This window comes from Dasypus novemcinctus, chromosome 4 (assembly GCF_030445035.2).
Source record: "Dasypus novemcinctus isolate mDasNov1 chromosome 4, mDasNov1.1.hap2, whole genome shotgun sequence".
NCBI lineage: Eukaryota > Metazoa > Chordata > Mammalia > Cingulata > Dasypodidae > Dasypus > Dasypus novemcinctus.
The window spans coordinates 135,152,256-135,174,973 of NC_080676.1; the positions used below are offsets into that span (position 1 = coordinate 135,152,256).

The 22,718-nt window shown below is 34.4% G+C and overlaps 1 protein-coding gene across 1 annotated transcript in view; it reads right to left on the reverse strand.

Annotated features, from left to right (window-relative positions):
• The window catches only part of TMPRSS15 (transmembrane serine protease 15), a 159,430-nt gene that overhangs the window by 66,885 nt on the left and 69,827 nt on the right, over positions 1-22,718 (reverse strand). Inside the window, exons 13-17 of the mRNA XM_058296480.1 lie at positions 21,102-21,252; positions 19,005-19,140; positions 11,121-11,210; positions 4,574-4,699; positions 2,526-2,666 (exon numbers count right to left, since the gene is read on the reverse strand). Coding sequence (XP_058152463.1) covers positions 2,526-2,666; positions 4,574-4,699; positions 11,121-11,210; positions 19,005-19,140; positions 21,102-21,252 — 644 coding nt within the window. The remainder of the gene's footprint in view (positions 1-2,525; positions 2,667-4,573; positions 4,700-11,120; positions 11,211-19,004; positions 19,141-21,101; positions 21,253-22,718) is intronic.

A 22,718-nucleotide genomic window follows, 5' to 3' on the forward strand; every position in this document is an offset into this window, starting at 1 on the left:
TTTGGGAGGCCCTCCTCTCTACCAAAATAGGTATTTGCTTGTTGTACTATATGAGACTTTGTGCACACAATATTATTATTGCACTCAAATATGGATAATATTGATGTCTATATCTTTTGAAGCAATTTCTTCTCAACAATTTAAAAATATCACTCCACTGTTTTTAAGTATTCATCATCAAATTTCTGAAATAAAATGTTAACCTGATTTTTTAAAATAATTATATTTATTTGGCTTAGGATTTTGCAGAAAAATTGTCTTGAAATTTAAAACTTTAAACAGGAAGTATTATAATACAGATCCTTACTTGTTAATTTGTTTTCACAGAACACACTAAGACTCCACGATTATCACTTTAATAAGGTCCAGGAAGTATATGTATATTTTTCCTTTATACTTTTCACTGTTAGTTTTAATCTTTTTAGTTTTCTGTTGGAACACCTTTTATTTTTGCATTATAACTTTGTATTGTTTCCTACCACACACTCTCACAATTTTCATTTCTTTATCCATTGCCTTTGCATTCTTGATCTGATCTATTTTTTTGAGGGGGGGGTGTTATGTAACAAGAGTATGCTATGTTGGTGTAGCAACTGGTGAGGACATTTGTTGCGGGGAAAGGAGCTCAGTAAGAGCTACTCTAAAAATTGTATTTTAATTAAGAAAAAATTTAGAGACATAATTTTTGGTATAAAATAAAAGTTAAACAACATAGTGTTCTCTACTATCATGAAAATATTTATTGTGTCATTTGTTTGCACAATTAGCTTTGATCAAACAACACACTTGCAAAGACCTTTAACTTAAAAGTTCCAAAAATGACTAATTTTTCCTCATCCATGCCCATCACCCATCTACATTTTAAGAGTATCATTGATAATGTCAGAAAACCTAATATTAACAGGAATTAAATCAAGTGTTAAATCAATTTCAAATTAAATTAATAGGTATACCATGAAAGAAAAGAACCTTGAAAAGTAGATGAAATACTGGCATGCAAACATGATTATCATGGTAAATCAGCAGTAATAAATTCATCAAGAGACAAAATCATAGTGGCTGAATTCAAGATAGCATTCCCCAAATTGTCTTGATTAATATTATCCACTGCATTTGTTAAATTCTCTTCTGAGTCAGTTTCTTCTTATACATGTGTATGTACACGTGTATGTATGTATAAAGTCAATTAATATTTCCATGTCAATATATTTTCTGTTTTGGTTTTTAAAATTCATGCCATTTTCTACATATTCTCCTTTTTAATGTAGTTAATTTATTTTAAGATAAATACTGATTTTCTATTGGTCTTAAGGTCTTTATTCCTGTTCATGCTTGGCATACAATTTTTAATAGATCTTAATTTTTTTGCTTGTTTACTTTGCTAATTGGTTATTTTCATTGATTCCTGTTGCTGCTTGTAAATGACAAGCAGCTGCTTCTAAAACCAATCACAAAATCTGAAGGCCGGGTTAGCACTCATTCCTGCCTTAGTAGTCGGATAATAACAAATGTTGTGGCTTATCTTCAGGTCCAGAAGCTGTAGATACAGGTCAACTTCCTTATTTGCAGTAAAATTGAAAGCATAGAGCCCTTTCTAGCACATGGTCAAAGGTCTAGGTTAATTATGAGTGGAGAAATAGAGATAAATAAAACCTAATTGCCCAGCTGGATTTGGGGTTGTATAATAGTTCGGATGAGAATCATCTTAACCTACCTCTTGTTTAGGCATTTAAGCAACAAAAAGACAAACTGGCCACAATTTGTTACAGAAGAGAAAGATATACATAGGAAGTAAGTTATTCTGTCTATCTTACTAATTTGCACCTAGAGAGAACCACTGAGTTATGGGCTATAGCATAAGAAAAAACAGATATCTGACTAGAGAAGGAATCTATAAAACCATCTCTCTAGATTACTGAATATAAAGAGTTATATCTGGGTATATGTGCCCCTATATGTACACACATGCACACATCAATGTGGAGCAGGCAACAATCTGTTTTTCCAACAGATTTTATTATGAATATATTAAAAGCAGGACAAGAAGATTGTGTGTGCCAGCAAACATCAGCATCAAATACCTTCATGGTAACAGCTTTACACTGGATGTCTCAAATAAGTTAATGAAGTTAAATTTTAAAATTGGATGTTGTTGCCATTCAAACAGCTCACAGGTCTGTCTCCCTGTCACTCTTTAGAAATGGTCTGGGGAAATGGAACAAGACAACAGACAATTCTCCTACCTTACAGTGAGAAGCACCCCACTTTTCACTTTTACCATTGCCCTTTTTAGTGAGCAAAATTTGCAACTGTACATCACAGAAATAGAAGTGTTGTATTTTTGTAGATTCCTGCTACTCAAGTATCGGATTATACCAATTTAAACAAAAGATTTACCTTAAGAATAGGAAGAATGAAGATCTTAGAATACAAACACTGAAATGTTGATTGGCTTTGAAATCCTATACACTTCTACAGCTTCTCTCAAAAGTCACAATGCAGTATGTAATCTTAATTGTTCTTACCTGGAGTCCCCAAGTGATAGCCGGTCATAAAGTTTGCTTTAAACCCCACTTTCGCCAACTTTTCGTCAGTGATAAAAAGCACAGTCATTCTGTTGGTGATAGAGAACACATCCTTTACAGGACCAGACCCTGTGTATACAGCTGATCCAAAAGAAGAGAAGACAATCAGTGAGATGATCCTTTGTATCTAGACAGAAATATAACGCTTATCTCATTTCAAACTTTTTGATGTAGGACTTCATCCAACATGGCTCAGAAGCAGTCGCATGTAAATAAATATATGTGTTCTTTTACATTTTGGGCACTGCTTCTACAAAGTCAACCTCACTATTGATGTTTTCAATACTACTTGAGGTTCTTACCACCCTATAATTTATGAATTTCTCAAAATGTTCCTGACTTAACACTACTCATAGTTCATGTTATCCCAGTGAAATAAAAACTTGCCTTATTTAAAGACTTTTATAAAATAATGGAGATTAAATTCACTCTTAGAAAATTTTTGTCCAAATTTATTTATTGTTTTTTTGTGAGTTAAATGATCAGCCTAATCGAGAGATGGATTAATTAGAGACAGATAATATAAAGCCAAATGAAGGTTTTCAAATTTTTTCCTGCTAATCCACTGGATTTGGGAATTTCATAAACAGTGACTCATGCTTTACTAAACAATAAATGCTTAAGTTAATTAAAAATATGTTCATTTAAAATGTTTTCTATATTAGTGTACCTGAAAGCAATCCTGCTTCAACAGAACTCCTTGCCTACAAATCTGAAAAGTACAGATTAGGAAATCCTCACAGAATTCTTATAAACTTTTGAATGCTCTATGGAAATAGTAAGAGGGAAATGATGAAAAGTAAATTTTCTTAGATCATGAGAACCCTAAAATTTTTATTCCATAGACAGTGGAAACTGAAAATGGGAAAATAACCCAAAATGTGTTTTTATATGTATATAAATACAAAGTTCCCCAGTTTGTTCTTGTTCCTAGCCCACCCAAAATTTCCACTATTAACTTTATTTGTTCTATAGGTGGCTGTCAAGATTCTGTCCCAGGAAGTTTGTATTTTGGTGATAGCTTGCATATGGCATCTCTATCACCATGATGCCCCTTCCTTGACTAAAGGAGGTTATTTCTGGAGTCTTCATCAATTATTTGCAACATTAATGTGATGGCACTTTTTATAGCTAACATGCCAGATTTTATAAGAAATGATTGCTAATAGTCCAAAGCATACTTAGATAAAACAGTCTTTGTTACAGAGCCCATTGTTTCATGCATTCCAGATAACTCTTCAAGCATCGTCATAATTTGATGTGTGATTTTAAAAAAAAGACACTGCTTTCTTAAAAATGGGTTACTAGTTAAATAATATATTAGATTTTACATTTCTGTGATAGTTTTTTAAAAACATATTTAACCTGTATTTCCAGATTGAGGAACAAAAATTCCCATCTCTAAAGTAATACACTTTTGTCCTGTGTTCATTTAAAAAATTAATAATCAGTAGATGATAGGGAAAATCAACTTTGGAATTTTAAAATCATTCCTATATACCTATGTATAGGCAGCTAATCCTAGAGACACAGCTAACCAAAGTAATAATGAGGTGTAAAATAAAAAATCACTCTAAAATTGTGCACATGAAACCAATAATTTATTTTGTTAGTTTACAATGAAGTAAAAAACAGATTTTATAGGTATCTGTAGGAAACATATGTATAGTAATCAATGGGAACTGCATAATGATGTCATTAACTCTTAGTCTCCAAGGCATAATGCTTATTATAGTTAATTAATATAAACTGGTAGAAATTGATTTGCCAAGATGCTCAGGAAGAATCTAATTTTAAGCCAACAGTGCACACATGGCCCCACAGTGAAAGTGCACATAAAGCTCAACATTTTTTCCCTCCTGTCATATTTTCATTTTACTAGTTTTGAAAGAGTCATTACATTTATTGAGAAGTGTTTCCTCCATCAGCCCAACATCTTGGGCTATAAAAGCTTTCATTCAGCACAATACTCAAAGAGCAGAACTTACCTAAGAATAAGGAATCATCTCCTTCACCATCTCTGATTTCAACTACATCTGCAATATTTTCTAAGTCAAATTCTTGAAAATGAAGCTGTATATTCTTTCCCTGTTGTGCATTTAAAATCCAAACACCTTAAAAGTAGTAAATAACAATACAGTTTAGAACATACTTTTTTAAAATTCTCCTAAGAATTTAACTCCCTTGAAAATTTTAGGGCATGTTCAAGATTTTTTCCCATTTCATAAAAACCTACATTCCAAGTGTTATTTTTGTGAGGAAATATATTGGTTTAATCAAGAATATTTTTAGTAAATTTTCAATTAAACCTGAAATACTTTGCTGTGATTGAACTAGTTTTATTTTACGTAAAATGGAGTACTTTAATGTAAACTTGAATATAGCCTTTTATCATTGCCCAGATAATTATTAATGTCAAAAGATACTAATATTCAACATCCATTCATTTTATTTTCCATATTAAACAGAAGAAAATTAAGTGAGTAAAATGCAATATGTAGGGCAAGGAAATTTTGTTTTTAACACTATAACAAGTTATTTTATAGGCTTTCCCCCTATATAAAAAAAATTGGTATTGTATATTATATAAGAAGTTTGATGAAAATATTTCCATTTTCTCCTGCAAATGCAGTTTATACAAAACATAATTTTAATAAGTATCAGCAGAGGAGAAAAGAGGGTTAAAGGTAACACAATAAAATTAAGCAGTGATGAATTAAGAACAATCTTAGATCTTGATTCAAAATATCATTCTCAGAAGACCCAGAGTAGGGATACTGGTTCTGCTTTCTTTTTTTTTTTTTGTTAATTTAATTTATTGAAGTATATCACTCATACATAAACATACGTAAACAATAAGTGTATAGTAATAGTTGTGAACTTACAAAACAAACATACATAACATCATACAGGACTCTCATAACTCACCCTACCACCAATACCTTGCTTGTTGTTAAACATTTTTAACAGGTGATTAAAGAGCATTATCAAAATATTACTACTACCCAAAGTATTTTTCCCTCAACTCACATTATTATTATCTTTATATCATTTCTATATGAACATAAACAATAAGTTTATAGTAAAAGTTGTAAACTTACAAAGAAAACATGCATAACATCATAAAGGGGTCCCATACATCAACCCTCCACCAACACCTTGCATTGTTGTGAGATATTTGTTACCAATTATGAAAGAATATTGTAAAAACCTAACTACCAATTATAGTTCTTATCTTACATTTGGTATATTTTCTCCCAACCCACTGTATTATTTTTTTAAAATATGTTTTTATGACAGAAGTTGTAAACTTATAAGACAATCATGCACATGTTCTGAATTCCCAAACAACAACTTTCTATTGACACACCACACTGTGATGAAACATTTGTTACAGATAAGACAATATCATCTTATTGTTACCATGTCCATAGGAAACATTTGACATACATTTTCCATACTTCCCCATTATCAACACAGGAAATCTTTGGCATAGATGCAAGAATATTATATTATTACTGCTAACCACAGTCCATAGGTCACTCCAGTTGTATTTTTCCCATGCTTCTCCACATTCCTATCACCCTGCAGTAGTGATGAACAGTTGCTCTAGCTCACAGAGGACACTTCTGCATATGTACCATCAACCACACTTCTCATCCACCTCTTGATATACTGTGCTATTCAGTTCCTAGATTATTCTCTAGGCTTCTGTCAACTGGCATTTACATGCTGAGACTATCATTTTCAGCACATCCTCATTTATAAACTAGCTGTTACCCACTATTTGTTACCATCTACTCTCTACATTTCCACATTTTATAGTAAAGTTAATTAAAACTTCTACATGCATTTACATCACTAGTCCATCTCAGTCCTCCAATTTCCTTTAAGAATCTACCACCTAACACCAGGTCCTGAAGAGAATTTCCAATAATTTCTTCTAGAAGCTTTATGGTTCTTGTTTTTATTTTTAGTTTTTTGATCCATTTTGAGTTAATTTTTGCATAAGGTGTGAGATAGGGGTCCTCTTTCCCTTTTTTGGCTATGGATATTCAGTTCTTTCAGCACCATTTGTTGAATGGACTGTTCTGTCCAAGCTGAGTGGGTTTGACAGGCTAGTCAAAAATTATTTGACCGTACATGTGAGAGTCTGTTTTTGAACGATTGATTTGGTTCCATTGGTCTATGTGTCTGCCTTTATTCCAATACCATGCTGTTTTTACCACTATAGCTAGGCAATATGATTTAAAGTCTGGAGATGAGAGTTTGCTTTTCCTTTTTAAAAGTTTCTGGCTATTCAGGACCCCTTACCCCTCCAAATAAACTTGCTAATCGTGTTTTCAATTAAAAAAAACGCTGGTGGAATTTTTATCAGGATTTCATTGAATTTGTATAGCAATTTAAGTAGAACTGACATCTTAAAGATATTTAGTCTTCCAATCCATGAGCATGGAATGTTCTTCCAGGTATTTAGGCCTTTCAAAAATTTCTTTTAACATTGAGTTGCAGTTTTCTGAATACAAGTGGTTTATATCATTGGTAAAGTTTATTCCTGACTATTTGAATTTTATCTGTCATTTTATTTTCACCACTATTTTGACACTTTTAGTTACTTTCATTGATATAATCTTCATTTCTAGACTATTTTTCAGGCACTTCTCTCCTATCTTTTCTTTTCAGGCTCTAGCATACCTTTTAGTATTTCCTGAAAATCTAGTCTTTTGGTTAGGAATTCTCTCAGTTTCTGTTTATCTGTGAATATGCTAATCTCACCTTCATTTTAGAAAGACAATCTTGCTGGATATAAGATTCTTGGCTGAAAACTTGTCTCTTGTAGTATCTTACATATATCATACCACTGGCTTTTTGCCTCCATGACTACTGGTGAGAAATCAGCACTTAATCATATTGGGTATCCCTTGTATGCTATGTATTGCTTTTTTCTTGCTGCTCTCAGAATTCTCTCTTTGTCTTTGGCATTTGACTTTCTGATTAGTATGTGTCTCAGAGTTGGTCTATTTAGATTTTTTTGATGAGAGTACATTGTGTTTCTTGGACATGGATATCTATGCCCTTCAATGAGTTTGGGAAATTTTCTACCATTATTTCTTCAAATATTCCCTATGTCCTTTTCCCTTCTCTTCTCCTTCTGGGAAACCTGTGATACATATGTTTGACATCTTCTGCTGTCATTTGGTTCCCTGAAACCTTGTTCAATTTTTTCCATTCTTTTCTTCATCTGTTCTTTTGTATGTTCACTTTCAGAGGCCATTCCTTCAAGCTCATCAGTCCTTTCCTCTGCCTTCTCAAATCTGCTATTATATGATTCTAAAGTTTTTAAATTTTCATTTATTGTACCTTTCATTCTCATAAGATCTGCTATTTTTCTATGTATGCTTTCAAATTCTTCTTCGTGCTTACCCAATGTCTTCTTAATATCCTCAATCTCCTTAGTCATTTCATTGAATTTATTAAGGAGATTTTCTTAAACATCTATGATTAGTTATCTCAATTCCTTTATGTCATCTGGAGGCTTATCTTCTTCCTTTTACTGGGCCATATCTTCCTGTTTCTTTGTGTGGATTGTAATTTGTTGGGGTCTTAGCATCTGGCTTACTGGAGTAATTATTCTGGGTGCAGCTTTTCTCTTTAATTTAGGGCTTCCTGCTCTTCTCACTTGCTGGTTGTACAGTAGGATCCAAGGATGTAGTTGGTGCTATAAGCTATGGAGGCTCAAGCTGCCCTCATTGCCCCATGGCCTGATGAAGCTTTTTCCAACTTACTCCTTTCCCAGGGATAGGGACAGAGTCACAGCTGTGTGGAATAATCCAAGTCATACAGGCCTAGGCTGTAGTTGCCCAGAGAGACTGATGAAGCTTCACACCTCATTCTCTCCTGCCTGGGGCAGGAATGGACCTGCAGGTGTGGGCAGCAATCTATGCAGTGTGGGTCCAAGGTAACTGCAGTTGCCCCAGTAGACTTCTGATTTTCAGTCTGTGCAGGCAAAGGTACCTGCAGTTACCTGGATAGGCTGGTGCCGGGCCCACCAGCCTCCTCTCTGCCAGAGTTGGGGCTGAAACCTAGCCTAGGGTTGCAGGCTGATCTAGGTGAAAGAAACCAGTTCCTATAGTCACTGTGATTTTCAGTCAGCCAACTTCTCCTCCTGACAGGGGTAGAGTTAAAATAGGAGCCACTGGCTTCTTTCCAACTTGGACAGATTCACACTCTCGCTGTTCCTAGGGTTATACCTTAGCCAGCCAAATGTACTAATCAGTATCCGAAATCAGTAGCCAACCATCTCCTCCCATTTTTGGGAAATGGAGTTTCCAATTCCAGTCACAGAATTGCTCCTGGGATGGCTTGCACTGACAAAGCAGGATAATCACCAGCTTCTGTGGCTAGGCCAGTAATTTCCTGGAGAGGCTGGTGCAGGTTCACACAGCTTCCTTCCTGCCATCTGAATTTACTCATCAGTAGCTAAAGTTGGTGCCCAACAGTGTCTTCCTCCCCTGTTTTTTTGGGAAATGGAGCTTTCAATTTCAGCCACAGAACAGCGCCCAAGGTGATTTGTGCCTCCAATGGAGGATGGGCACTGGCCTCTGTGGTATGGAACATTCTACTTACTAATCTTTGAATCTTCTCTGCAGGTGGGTAGTCTCCTGTTTCCATTCCTTCAAGCATGTTGCAGGATACTCTTCTGGCCTCCTGGACTCCCCAAATAGGTGCTTCAGCTAGCTCCAGATAGCTCTGGGTGTTTACTAACTGCTCTGTAGCAGGAGCTGACTCTTGAGCTGCTTACTCTACAGCCATCTTACAGGTTGTCAGCCCTCATTTTTTGAGGGACAAGTAAATTTTAGTATTACTTTAAATATTCCTTGTATTTATTTATGCATAGTATATATTGATATCTCATTTTGAGAAACATTTTCTTTGATCTCCTTTCTCCCACCATATCTATTCAATGATCAAGCCTGACAATACTATGTCCCATATCCTTTAAACACATTTACTTCTCAGTTTCATTATCACCATTGGAGTTCAAACCATTGCCATTTCTCATCTACTAATTGTTGTTACAGATGGCTATCCGCCCCCCATCATCTATCCCTGAGATTATAGCTAGAAAGATCATATAAAATGCAAGCCTGATTGTATACTCTTTTGCTGTAAACCATTCAAAGTCTTCCAGGGCTCTCAGAATAAACTCCAAAATGCTCAACATGGTTCAAAATTCATTCACATATCCAATTCCACCTGGTAGCATTACTTAATATTTCCCCTAGCTCAGAGATTCAAGAAAAAGTCATGGTGTGTACTTGTGTGTCTTTGCACACTAAATTTCTCTCCATGACCCTTCACAGTATTCTCACTTTACCCATGCTATAGAAATACTTTCTGCATCTTGTAAAGCCTGACAACTTATTGGAATCCCCCTCTAGTTTGAACAATGTTTATTTCCTCTGTGCTTGCTTCAGTACCTAACAAAGGGTGTTCAACAAATATTTGTTGAATGAATCAATAAAATTAATAAATTTCCCCAAATTATCATCTCCACTACTTTTTGGATTTTCTAGGTCATTACTTTGTACAAACGATGTATTAAAAAGATGTATTAATATTAAATGCTCAATAGAAATGATAATCTCTGCTTCTTCATATCGATCAGATTAGATTACTAGTAGCTTATTTTCTTGGATCCCATATTTCTACATAATACTGATCCTATTTTCCTATGAAAGTGATGCTATCTCTGGATCATTTGGATGTAGAAAAATTGCACTTTCTAAAAACACATTTTTCATTGCCACTGATGCAGTTCATTCACTGACAGAATTCTCCATTCAGGAGAGTGATCTTAACCATGGGTGGCCATTGGAGGAATAAGTGTTTCCCCAACATAGATGAACTGAAGCAGAATCTTGGTAGGATGGGCTTGGCAATCTACATCTTTAACATAATCTTTATGCAGCTCTAATGAACTTTTCTAGTTAGGACCATAGTCCTAGAGATATAGTCTTGGTGCAGGTATAGCAAACTATTCCCTCTAGACTTCAATTTTGCAGTGATCTTATGATTTCATCTTGTTTACTGGGAATTTTATTGCATTACTCTGTCTGCATAATTGGCCCTAGCCCACATCTACAAAAGGCATAGATTTCACAATTGGTTCTTGACATTTTGTCCTTTCCACCCACTTTATCCTATTGATATACACTATAGACATTATATGAATAGAAAGAGTAAATTATCTGGACAAGACTGGCTCTCACTTCCTGGTTTTAATCAAATTTTTAGTTTGTGAATTACAATATTAACAACCACTTCAAAGAATATTGCAAGAAGTGACTGAAGCAGTGTGTTCACACAGTGCCTAGCATGAAATAGATGCTAAAAATGTTGTTGTTCTCCTTATTAACATTGAGCAGTCTCATAGACATATTGGGTATACTCCGTTTCAACAAATTTATAATTTGTGTCAAAATGAGAGATATAAACATTTGTTTCTGATGATTTGGAAAAAAAGTGACTCACAGAAAGCCTTATTAGGGTAGATGTTTGGAAAGTTCATGGAACTGAATGTTGTATTTGGCTCCCACAGATTGAAAGGTCCTCCACAGTCCGCTGAAAAGGAAAGCAGTGAAAAATCATTAGTAACCCAATATTTATTTCAGAGAGATTCTACCATATGCCAGCAAATTTCCAATTATTTTTCTTGGAATAGAAGTTATGACAGACAAGTTTTGAAGTTCACGTAAGGGAAAACTTTTCTACTTGCATAAAGCAAAAAAGTAGGTAAACATATTTCTGAACTAAAAAATTTCTCAAAAATATTCTTATTTTGTGTATGAATTTCAAGAAGGCATCGGAGTAGAGTGTGCAATATTTTTCAAAATCATTTGAACAAGGAAAATTTCCCCAAATACCTTCTATAAATAAGCTCATGAAATAAGGTACTGGACTCCCTGCTATAGAACAAGTAATGAATGTTTATAATAGAACAAATCCTGTATCTGCCTCTCTTTTATAAGAAAGCCTAGTAAATACTAACCCTGTTGTTAAATTTTCCTTTTCCCCTTTATACTTTTTGGAGGAGGCCACTTTACCTACCTGTGATTGGAGCATTTGACTGGAAAGGGAGAAAAATTTAAACTCTACTTGCATAATAATTGCCCTGGACTGATCTGGGTCCCAGCATTGTCCAAGAGTCACACTGAGACTGAGTTCAGCACAAATTTATTAGAAAAATAGAGCACAGATCTTCCATCTCCAAGTATGACATATTAAGTGGGTAGATTACTTTTAGAAATTCTTAATACATTTAATATTTGTCTTCTTGTTTATTGAAGCAAATTCCAAAGTAACCTAAAAAGTCACCAACTATTTTAAGTATCCAAATTCTATCATGCTCTTAATATCATTACTACACATATGGATAAAATCTGAAGAGTAAAGGTAATATAATTTGAAGAATATATGAACCTGGTGTAAATCTATTTTTTCTCATATTAAAAGCAGACAATACTAGAATTATTATAAGTGAGAATCAAATTGTAAGAGGCATAATTTTCTCTCCATCTATGGCAGTGGCATCAGTCATTACCTCTTCTTTCATTCCACTTTTATGTCTCATCAGCATTATTTATGCATATCCGTTGAAATTCATATATATCTTACAAATTTGAATGTAACCAGCTTCTTACATGCAAATTCTGTGATGTCCACAATGGGCCAGAGAGAGGTAGTTGCTGGATATGTCTTTGCCAATTTACATTGTTTTGTAAGGAAGTAGGGCATGATATGCTTCATATGACCTCCTGGGCCATGCTTGTCTGAACCCAGATGAGCTCTTAGAGTTTAGCAAGAAAAATGAAACCTCTTACAAAACCTTTTGGTCTGCAAAGTGTTCCCATGCATGTTGGCTCATCTGGCAAGAAAACATGGGATTTTAAAGAAGGATGTGCTGGAGATGGTGGATTAAAATTGTGACTCTGAGCAAGTAACAAAGCTGAGACTTGGTTTGCTCATATATAAAATAGTGCTGACTTTCAAAACGTCCTTGTGGATTAGGTAAATATTTTTATTATTTCAATTTTACATGGACCATCTGAGGATTGGATTTATCCTTTTACTTGCTAATAGTATCCATCCACTTAGTGTCAGTCAAGGCTTCAACCCAGTTAATCTCCAGCACATCCCAACATAGGTTATTGGCTCCCAATAGGCTGATTATATTCTGAATCATTTCTGTGATCTGATCTAGCCATAGGCAGAGTTTAGACTGAGTCTTGATAAGTGGAACTCCTCATGCATTGACTCTGTTGTGTGACAAAGTAGTGGAGAAGGGAACATGGGCTAAAGAACTGACACAAGCTCAATGATGGATTGATCTAGAAGGAAGAAAGCAGTGTACACAGGGTGTAAGAAATTCACTTTTGGATAAAACAAAAAAGGGTAATTGGGAATACGGACAGGTTAGCCACTGAAAACAGGTGAGGGAAGTATTGAAAAATGGCATTCTCCTACATCTGAGGCTATTGTTCTCCTTGATTATATGATTGATGGTCTAACAAAGATTTCTCAAAAGGAGTTACCACCCCTTCACCCCATGTACTCAGATATGTCATGTAATTTTAACAATTTCTGCTGCCATGAAATGCATTTTATTCATCACTGAAGGGAAAAGTAATAATTTCAGAGGCAAAATAACACTGAAGATTAAACACTGAAGAAAGCTGACTCTTCCTTTTTCACAAATTTAGCCACATTTAGTGTGGCCATGGTGGATTCCACCTTTCACCACCATTTCTCTCATTTTATTTTCAAGGACTAGAAAAATTTCAAAATCTCATCCCATTAATAGGATGAATAGTCTACATTTGAAAAATGCATTGAACATTACTGAACATTTAACTCCATATTACATATAAAGAAGAATAGGTAGAACTTTAATAAACAGACAACCAGAACTAAACTGTTGCCAAATATAATTGTTAAGCCTGTCAAGGCAGGTGGTTTACTTGGCAATTCTCCACTGAACAGAAGTTTTAGAAAGTTAATTTCTTTAAAATACTTCAGAAATGCTTTTTAGAAAGCATTTCAAATATAATTTCATATCAAATAGCCAACCAGTAAAATATCTCTGATTGTTGGCCTGATTAGATGTGTCAGTTACTCTATGTATATTAAAGACTGGAAGGAACTGGCAAAAGCACCTTAAGCCATTCTAAATATGATGGCACAATTTATTTTAATAGTGGTGATGCTAAAGTGCAGATGTAACACATGCTTCTTAATAAAGGAGCCAAAGTCTCATGAAAAGTAATTCTGGAAATCACAGTCACGCTATTTCATTAGATAAACCATCCCTTACCAGGGAATAAAAGTGAAATAGCCTTTCTGGTACAGGGAGTTCTATTCATTAACAGCTGTTAGCCTCTTTCACCTGTTTTCTTTTTCTCAAAGTTGTTCTCTCAAAGATGTATATTCTTATTCATTTCTTATTATGTCAATAGGGTTTTGTAAATAACATGCAGTATTTTGCAAGTAGTTGTCATAAATAATTGCTTTGCTTGAAGCATGCCATTTTTAATGCATGTATAAGCATTTGTTGTCCATGAAATATGTGTAAATTTGGGGGCATTTAATGTGGGATGTAAAGGAGGAGAGCCCAGCTTTCACTCACACAAAAAAAGGGTTCTATTTAGATACTTTTGGTTAAACAGGTAATAACGGGCTATTGTGACTTGAGAATAAAGAGTATGGTAAAGTGTTTTGTTTTCTGTTTAAATTTTGACCCATGTGAATGAAATGATAGCTTTAGCTTGAGAAGGATGTCTCAAATTCAAGTTTGAATATGTTAAAAGACAAATTTGTGTTCACTTTATCAAAATTCATATTTCCATTACTATGTTAGAATGACCTGCCATAATGCAAATATTTTTATTTAATTTTATGAAAATAAAACTCAAATTTATCATTTCCTGTGGTCTAAATTTATTTGTAACTAACAGCAATCTATTCAATGATCACTCTAATGAACAGGCTATTACGATGTTTAAGGGCAAAAAGAGTAAAAGAAAATGGAAAAGCCAAAACCACATTTATACAGGAGCAAATGTGTGCCATTAATAACAAATTTGTTAGGAGTTTGACTATCAAGCTATGCTAATGATATAGCTGGCAGGCAGTCTTGGTGGAATATTGTCATCAATTACAAAAGAGGAAGATATGGTATTTTATTAGTTCATTCCTACATGAAAAACCATGGTTAAGTTATATAGAGCTACGTATAATGCCATGTCTGCAATAACTTTCCAAATGGATTTTTATTTTGTGTTTGGAAATTAGAAATGGCATATTTAATCATGAAAGAGAGCAATAATATGTGGAAATTAAGAGTATTAAAATAGTAGTAATTACAATTTTGCCTTTTTTCTTAATTAGTTTTATAGCTACAGAAATAAGTTTAAGGCCTGTGACATGGGTTTATTTTTGCATACACCTTTTCTATCTAGTAACTCTCTTGTCATGAATCATCCAAAGTGTGCTTTTTATTGGTATAATATTTGTGTAATGGAACTTTTACTGTTTTAAAATGTTCTCAGTAAAATCCCTACCTCTAAATTAATCCATTGCAATGTTAAAGGGCAACAATCATAAGCTTGATGTGGCAGGAAGGGACTGAAGCCACAAAATGAAAGAATTCCTGCAATTATCAAAACTGAACTTACATTTCCAAGACTAGATGCAATGTGGATTGCTAGGAGTGAGGGAGGATGTTGAGTCTTATTAGTCATTTACTTGTCTGGGATTATTTTCTTATTTAAATGCTCTATAAAGAGCCAAATAAAGGCTCTTAGCCAGTCAGCCGTAGTTTCCTTTTATCACTGCTTCAATAAATCAGTGATCTGGAACCAGAAAAGCTCTGCTCAAATGAGAATTTCACTGAACAAATTGCAAATGGCATTAGAATGAAATTGTTCAGAATTCTTTTGAAGGTAATTAATATTTTTGGCTGTTCTAAACATTGCTCTGATGTGAACCATTTGAAACGGGAAAGAAAATACTCTGGGAAAAATTTGAAATTTACATTTCAAAATCAGATGAATTATTCTACCATGATAATTCCTAAATTGTTAAAATATGCAGAGATACCAAGCCTCCTTGACAATAAAATATCTTTTTCTTTTTCTGATTGGAGTAGATATGAGGAATGGATGTGTCACATAGATAAATTTTTAGTATGGCAAACTATATTTAAAGTTTTACATGCATAATGTTATTTGCAAAGTTATCTCAAATATTCTGTTAGCCAATGATGAGATTATACTATTTTAAAAATATTAAGCCAATGAAATGATGTTTTTCTTCTTGTCCACTTATAGATGGTCAAAGGTTAAGGAACAAAAGCTAGTGTTTTAAATGACTGCAATATTACTCTAGCATAAATTGCTGACATTCAGTATTTGTAGGAATTATTTTGAAATGATGCTAAATGTGCTTTTTTGCATAAAAATGTCCTATGTATTGAGCCAGTAGGGTGTAACACACATCAAAGAATGAAGTGAGACAATCGTTGTGGGAAACTGGTTTGTTGCTTCCTGTTATTGTAAAAGATGTTGCAAGTTGCTTCCTGTTATTGTAAAAGATGTTGCAAGTTGCCTCCTGTTATTGGAGAAGATGTTGCAAGTTGTTTCCTGTTATTGTAAATTACCTTATTGTAGATGTTGCAAGTTGCTTCCTGCTATTTTAGAAAATGTTGCACGTTGCTTCCTGTAGCAAACAGCTGCTTGTTAGCTTTCAAATAAATAAAATGTGGAAACTAGTTTTGAGGCTCTCAGTTTCAAAAGCTGTGAAGTCCCCTGGTCCCATCTTTGTTTCTTCTCTTGTATCTTTCTTTCTGTCCTTTTATTTCCTCAGTTCTGCTTCACCTTCCCTTCGTGCAGACCTATTACTGAGCTGGCCTAAGCAAATCATTTTTTAAAAACTCCACAAAGCTTCACATTATTGCATTGATGTTCGTATTTTTGTCATTCCCCACCATCATTTCTAAGCCTTATTTATAAAGCCAAAATTTTGTTTGAAAACAGTTTTTGTGGCACCAAAATAAAAACTTAGGTAGGTGCACACACACACCACACAAACAGAAAGAGAAAAGGAGAAAGAAGCTTACATTACGTACAAAATTGATTACTTTGTTAAGAATCAGTCAGACGCTCCTGAAACAAGGCAAATTAGACCCACTTTGGTGTCAAGAAATTCACTGCTTTCCATAATTTTTCGTCAATATTATCACTTGAGAATGTATGGTAGTTTCCTGTTTTGACTTCAGTTTTATAAGTGTGATTAGGATTCTTTATCTTATTGCCTCTTTAAAGTTTTCTTCAGCTCACAATCTATTTTCAGAGTCCTCTATCATTTATTCTCTCTCGTTTTAGTTTTAGAGGGTACATAATTATAAATTGCTTTAAATACTTATATATATTTATTTATGTATCAATGGTTACCTCTACATATTACATTTCTTATGCAGTACTTTACATATAGAAGGTATTTATAAAATTTGAATAAATGTTTGAAATATTGAGGAATTTATTCATAGTCCCCGAAAGCATGTAAACATGTTACTACACAGGATGGTAAATGGGATATAAGTGCATATTCACCATAGTTTCATGGGACCAGTGCAGTGGTATAATTGCTATCCTCATGTTAATGGCAGCTCACTTGCTCAATGTTCTCAAACACAAGTCATTTTGTTTCAAAACCTTTGAGTTGTTAAACTACTCATCTGAAAATCTGCTTTTTTAAAAACTTAGACTAAAAGTAGGAACACTATATAGTTTCGGAAGTCAAATCAAATTTGGATAAGCTCACCGAAAAGATTTGGTGTTGCGAATATGGGGAGTGTTTCCAGTGTGCTTGAAAGGAAATGTGAAATAGAAAAAAAATGCTTTTTTGGCCTCAGAATCATAACAGAACAAAAGCATCCATGAGGTTTGACACAAGCAAACATACAGAGTTAGACGAGCTTCCCGCCACACTCCAAAGAAAAAAGATATTTTTGCCTCACAACTACAAGGCAGTGAACCTCCCAATCAAGGGGCCATTGGATGTTTGACATTGTTAGAGGTTTGCAATAATTAACAAACTGTAGCTTAGTTTTCCCTGATATTCACTGGGGAAAGGCTAACCCCATCCCCCATAAGCCTACGTGTCCAAGGGCATGGCACTTCCCCACAGGTTAAATAAAGAAACCACAGAGACAGGAGTAAAGGGAAATGGAAACCTTCCCTACCTACATATCAGAGAGAGATAAAATCCCTACAAAACAAAGAAACATCTGCTCCTGCAGCATTCCAAGAAACCATAACTCCCTAACCAACTATCTTCTAGTTACTTCAGGAAAAGTTCCACCTCTAAGGGCTTCCCATTGGCCCCTGCACGTCACTCAGACCCTCAACCCCTCCCACCAGCTATCATTTCCCCACCTAAGGAAGTTCTGTATAAATTCAAGTCCCCCCCTTCCAGGAGTGGACTGAAGTCTGTTCTTCAGACTCCTTCTGTTGAGAGAACTTCTCAATAAATCTCTCTTTGTCTATAGTCAATCAGTAAGTACCCCATTTTCTTCAACAGATATTATTTAACATTATAGTGGATTTTTTTTTTTGTCTTCCAAATCCCATACCATAGTATGGTAAGGATTGTTTGTCTCCTTTGACATGAATAAGGTGAATAATAATATTCCTTTTCCGTCTGAAATGTCATATCTCCAATTTAAGTTGAGAGCATAAGTCGACACATGTTCCATTTTGTTCTCTGAGTGAAAAGAATACATAGAATATGAAAAATCCTAGTGTATTCAGCTGCAATACACTAATGACATGACCTAGTGATGGGAGGGTATTGTAAAGATTTAAATAGGCACCATTCAGGAAAAAATATTTTTGCTTGATTTAGGCCTGTATTTATAAACACCTGACTCAATTATTATTATTAAATTATTCTGAAAAGAGACTTGGAGGGTTTTATGCTTCACCAAATTCCTCTTGAGATCATAAAATCATTCTTTAAAAAAGCTATGAAAACCTCAAAGTTTCTTCCCAAAAGACTGGTTAATGCAGCATGGGATTATATTGCAGTGAAAACATAATGGTAATCAGCATCTTCTTTATTTTCAAAAGGAAAAGGGCTCTAAAGTATTGTAAATATGATGTGGAACAAAACGCTGAGTGATTTTCATTGTCAGTTTATGTATAACTTTTTTGCTAGCCTCCATTTTACTTATTCTTTAAAGTCTGTTTTTCAGTGAAAGAAAAATTATTATTTTGAGATAATAAGAAAAAAAAAGTGAAAGCAAGATGTATCTGAAAATGTTAATGACTTAATAAAGGAAAATATTTGCAGGCTACTTACTAGGAAGTTCTGGTGGAGGAGTTGGGACCAAAGTTGGTTCTGGATAAAGACTCATATTGCAAATCCCATATGTTAGGCTAATATCATCCAATGCTATATCACTCAGGAACTGATTTTTAAAGGCATTAAGAGAAACCTGTAAATCAGAGAGATGTATGAAATGATTCCAGCCAAACCTTCTCTGACTTAATTCTTCCAGAGAGTAAACATTAACCCTCTCCAAATGTGGGTTGACCAGTTATTGCATGGTAAAACATTGATGGATTATGTTTTGGGAAGTTCCTCCTACTGAACACAGCTCCTTTATTATGGGTTCACACTGGTTTAAATTTTCACTAGTGTCCTCTCTCTGAACTATACATCATTGTCAGGGTCTTTATCTCTCTTTCTTTGGAGTGGCACTCCAAAGCATACTCTATTATACTCTGCTTACTCAAATATTATACTGTATTGTGCTCAAATTCATAGTCTATATTGCCCTCTGTCATATACACATTATTGGGCAAGGGAGGACAAACTTTACCTAGAACTTTTGTTACAACAATATTAGCATTTTAGATAGCTATCTGCCTTATAAGAGCATAAAACGCCTGAAGATAAGATACATTAGCCAGATAATTTAGATGGGAGCAGGGGAGAGGTAAAATCTATGAGTATAACAGGATCATTTAGGGCCAGATGGTAGTAGCCATAGTCCATCTAGGGTGCTGGTGTAGGAGACTATGTAAAGATGCTGGTCTGGAAGACAGAAACAGAATTGTAAGATAAGTCTTAGTCAGATAGAGAATATTAGAGTCTCAAGGACAATGAGTATTTTAGCTTGACTTTCCTATTTCCTCTCCTCTGTAGTTAAGGGAAAACACAAACTAAATACCTACTATGGGCTAATTGTTCTACTGGGCACTTTGTATACCATATCTCCTTTGATATTTTCAGTACTATTGTGCAGTCATCCATTCACTCATTCCATCTACTTCATGCCAGAAACTATTCTAAATAGGTATTATTTTCTCCCTTTCGCATATCAGCAAATTGAATTTCAAAGAGAATACAGTGACTTGCCCAAGATTTCACAATAAAGTAGCAATACAAAGATGTAAATATTTGTAAACATTGGTCAGTTAACTCTGAAAAAGTGGGTCCTATTATGTTATTTTTAAGAAATCATCAGTGAATTGAGCCACATCTAACTACTGCAACACATATGTACCCATTCTTGCCATCTGTTTGTTCTCTTGATGTCCCTTTTCCCCTTAATTCATCCCCTTTAATTATCAGAAAATAAAGCTGGAGAAGAAAGCTTTGTAGGAAAAAAGTCACAGAATCAGAAAGAAGAAAAAGTAAAAGAAGAGGAAGGGAAGAAAGATGGGAAGAATACAGCCAACGGCCATTTGTTACTGCCTGCCTTACAGCAGCTCCCTAGGGAGAAACCATGTCTGTCCAAATACATGTCCTCTGAAAGTGAGACTCTTGCCTGAAATTAACCAATTAGAACATTGTTAATTTGGTCAAGCTATTATCCTGTATTACCTTATGTGTTAATTGCAAACACCCTTAGGGAGGGAACACATGCTGTTGTCTGAAAAATTAATTCACTTAATGAGAAATAAATGATCAGAAACTTCTGTAATGATATAGCTCATAGAATTTGTTTCTACAGAAAATATGTGGATGTGAAATCAGAGAAGGGCCAGTTTGGGGGATAGTGATGGGTTGGAGGTGCTAATAGGAAATGATGATCCCTTAGAAAATTGCAGAGCAGATCTTGCTGATGATTGTGAAATGCTGCAAGTGCTAGGCATGCAGGGGACATGGAAAAACACTGTGGTCTATAATAGACAGTAACTGGAGAAAGCTGGACTATTCGATAAAGTAGCTATGCGTTTTGATATGGCCTAGTATAAGCAGACATGGCATGTAGTATATTGTTCCTCAATAAGTGTTTTTTAATGTCAATGAATAAATGAAATTACTAAAAAAAAAAAGAGGTAGATTAGGAAAGTAGAGAAAGTGACGAGTTTCTGCAGAAAACAAGTCAATATTGCCCTAAAAATAAGTCAAATACGAGACTATAAATCAAGTAGTGTCCAGTCAAACCTTAAATTCCACTGTTTCATTTAGTGTCACTTGTCCATAATTCCAATTTTTTCCATAATTTCCTTCTTTTTTGAAAATTGTCTTCTCCATGTTTTGGTCAGTGCTGATATTAATGCTTAATTGATAGACATTTTCACCATACATATAATACCTAGTTCAGAAGCAAGCAAATAAAAAAATTATTAGATTCCTACATTAGAATAATGCAGTTTACTGAGCAAAATAAAATCAAATGTCAATAATGAAAACCTGCCTTTTGTATAGATGCCAATTGGTAGGGAAGGATGGATGGTATTAATTTGCTTTATGAAATCAAATATGTTAAAGTAAAAGCTTTAAGAATTTGAAGAGAAAAAAACGAACTTCTAAGAATATACCCCAACATGCAGAAAATGTTTGGCAACCATGTTGAAGTTACTGCAAGCTTGCAAGTGGCTTGCCAAATGCAAGACAGTTTTGTTACTTCATGGAATTTATGTGCAAAATCCCATAAATGATGAACACTTGGAGGACACCCCCAATGAGGGGTCATTGGGATACCATTTCTCACTTAACTGCACATGCCCAACTACAGCATGGTGTAAGAAGCAATGAATATCAGCCCCTAACTTTTTAGTTTAAACTTATGATATGACTATATTTTCTATTACCTCACCAAACTTGTCATAGGAGAGTATATCTGTAAGAAGATCAAGAGACAAATAAAATGAGGGGTTAGAGGAGATAGTTTCTGTGAATAAGTGCATAATAATTCTCATTTTTCTCTAGTACTCCTCAGATATCATTCTAACATGTTAAATCAAAGGCAGGACATGTTACATCTTTTTAAAATTTTATTTCACTTAAATTTTTACAGTAAAGAGTTGAAGAGTGTGCATTCACAAGTATGCAGGAAAAAAACTTGTTGTAAGAGGCATTCTTTTGGAATTTCTCTGGTTCAAATTTAATTAGGTGGCTAAAAGTCATCCAAGAAAAGTTAAAGACTCTATCATTCAATTATATCATCATAGAATTGCTTGTAAAAATTCATTATCTTAGCACTAGACAGTCACTGCTGCAGAAGAGTGCTCATATCTTTTAGGAAATAAATTGTAGGTAAATCTTACTATGACCCATTCCTGGTTAATCTACTGGAAAAACAAGTAAATAATAAAAAGACCATCTTTTGGCTAAAGTAAATATTCATCCATAATAAATATGTCAATGTTTGTGCAATAGGCTTAATTGCATGTCCGACTATTTCTTAGTAATCAATGATTCCGAGATTCTAAAACAAAACAGGGCAAAAGTTAGGACCCACACATATTAAATAACTTTGTCAATATATTTGCCTTGGAATTACCTTTTTCCTTTTGTGTCTTATGTATACTTATTGTTGTTTTTAAACTGTTTTATTCTCATGTTCCACAGCAGATACACAAACATTCTGCCAGTTCTCCCCCACTCCCACTTTACACCAAAGCTGTCTTGCTCTTACACAAGAAAGGAGCTGTAGATGAACCTGAATTTATTTTGGACAGTTAGAGATCCTTATAATTTTTTTCACTGACTTTGAAATATCCCTTTTTTCATGGGAATGAGAATTGCTGGAGAAGGAGAATGAAGTACTTTATGAAC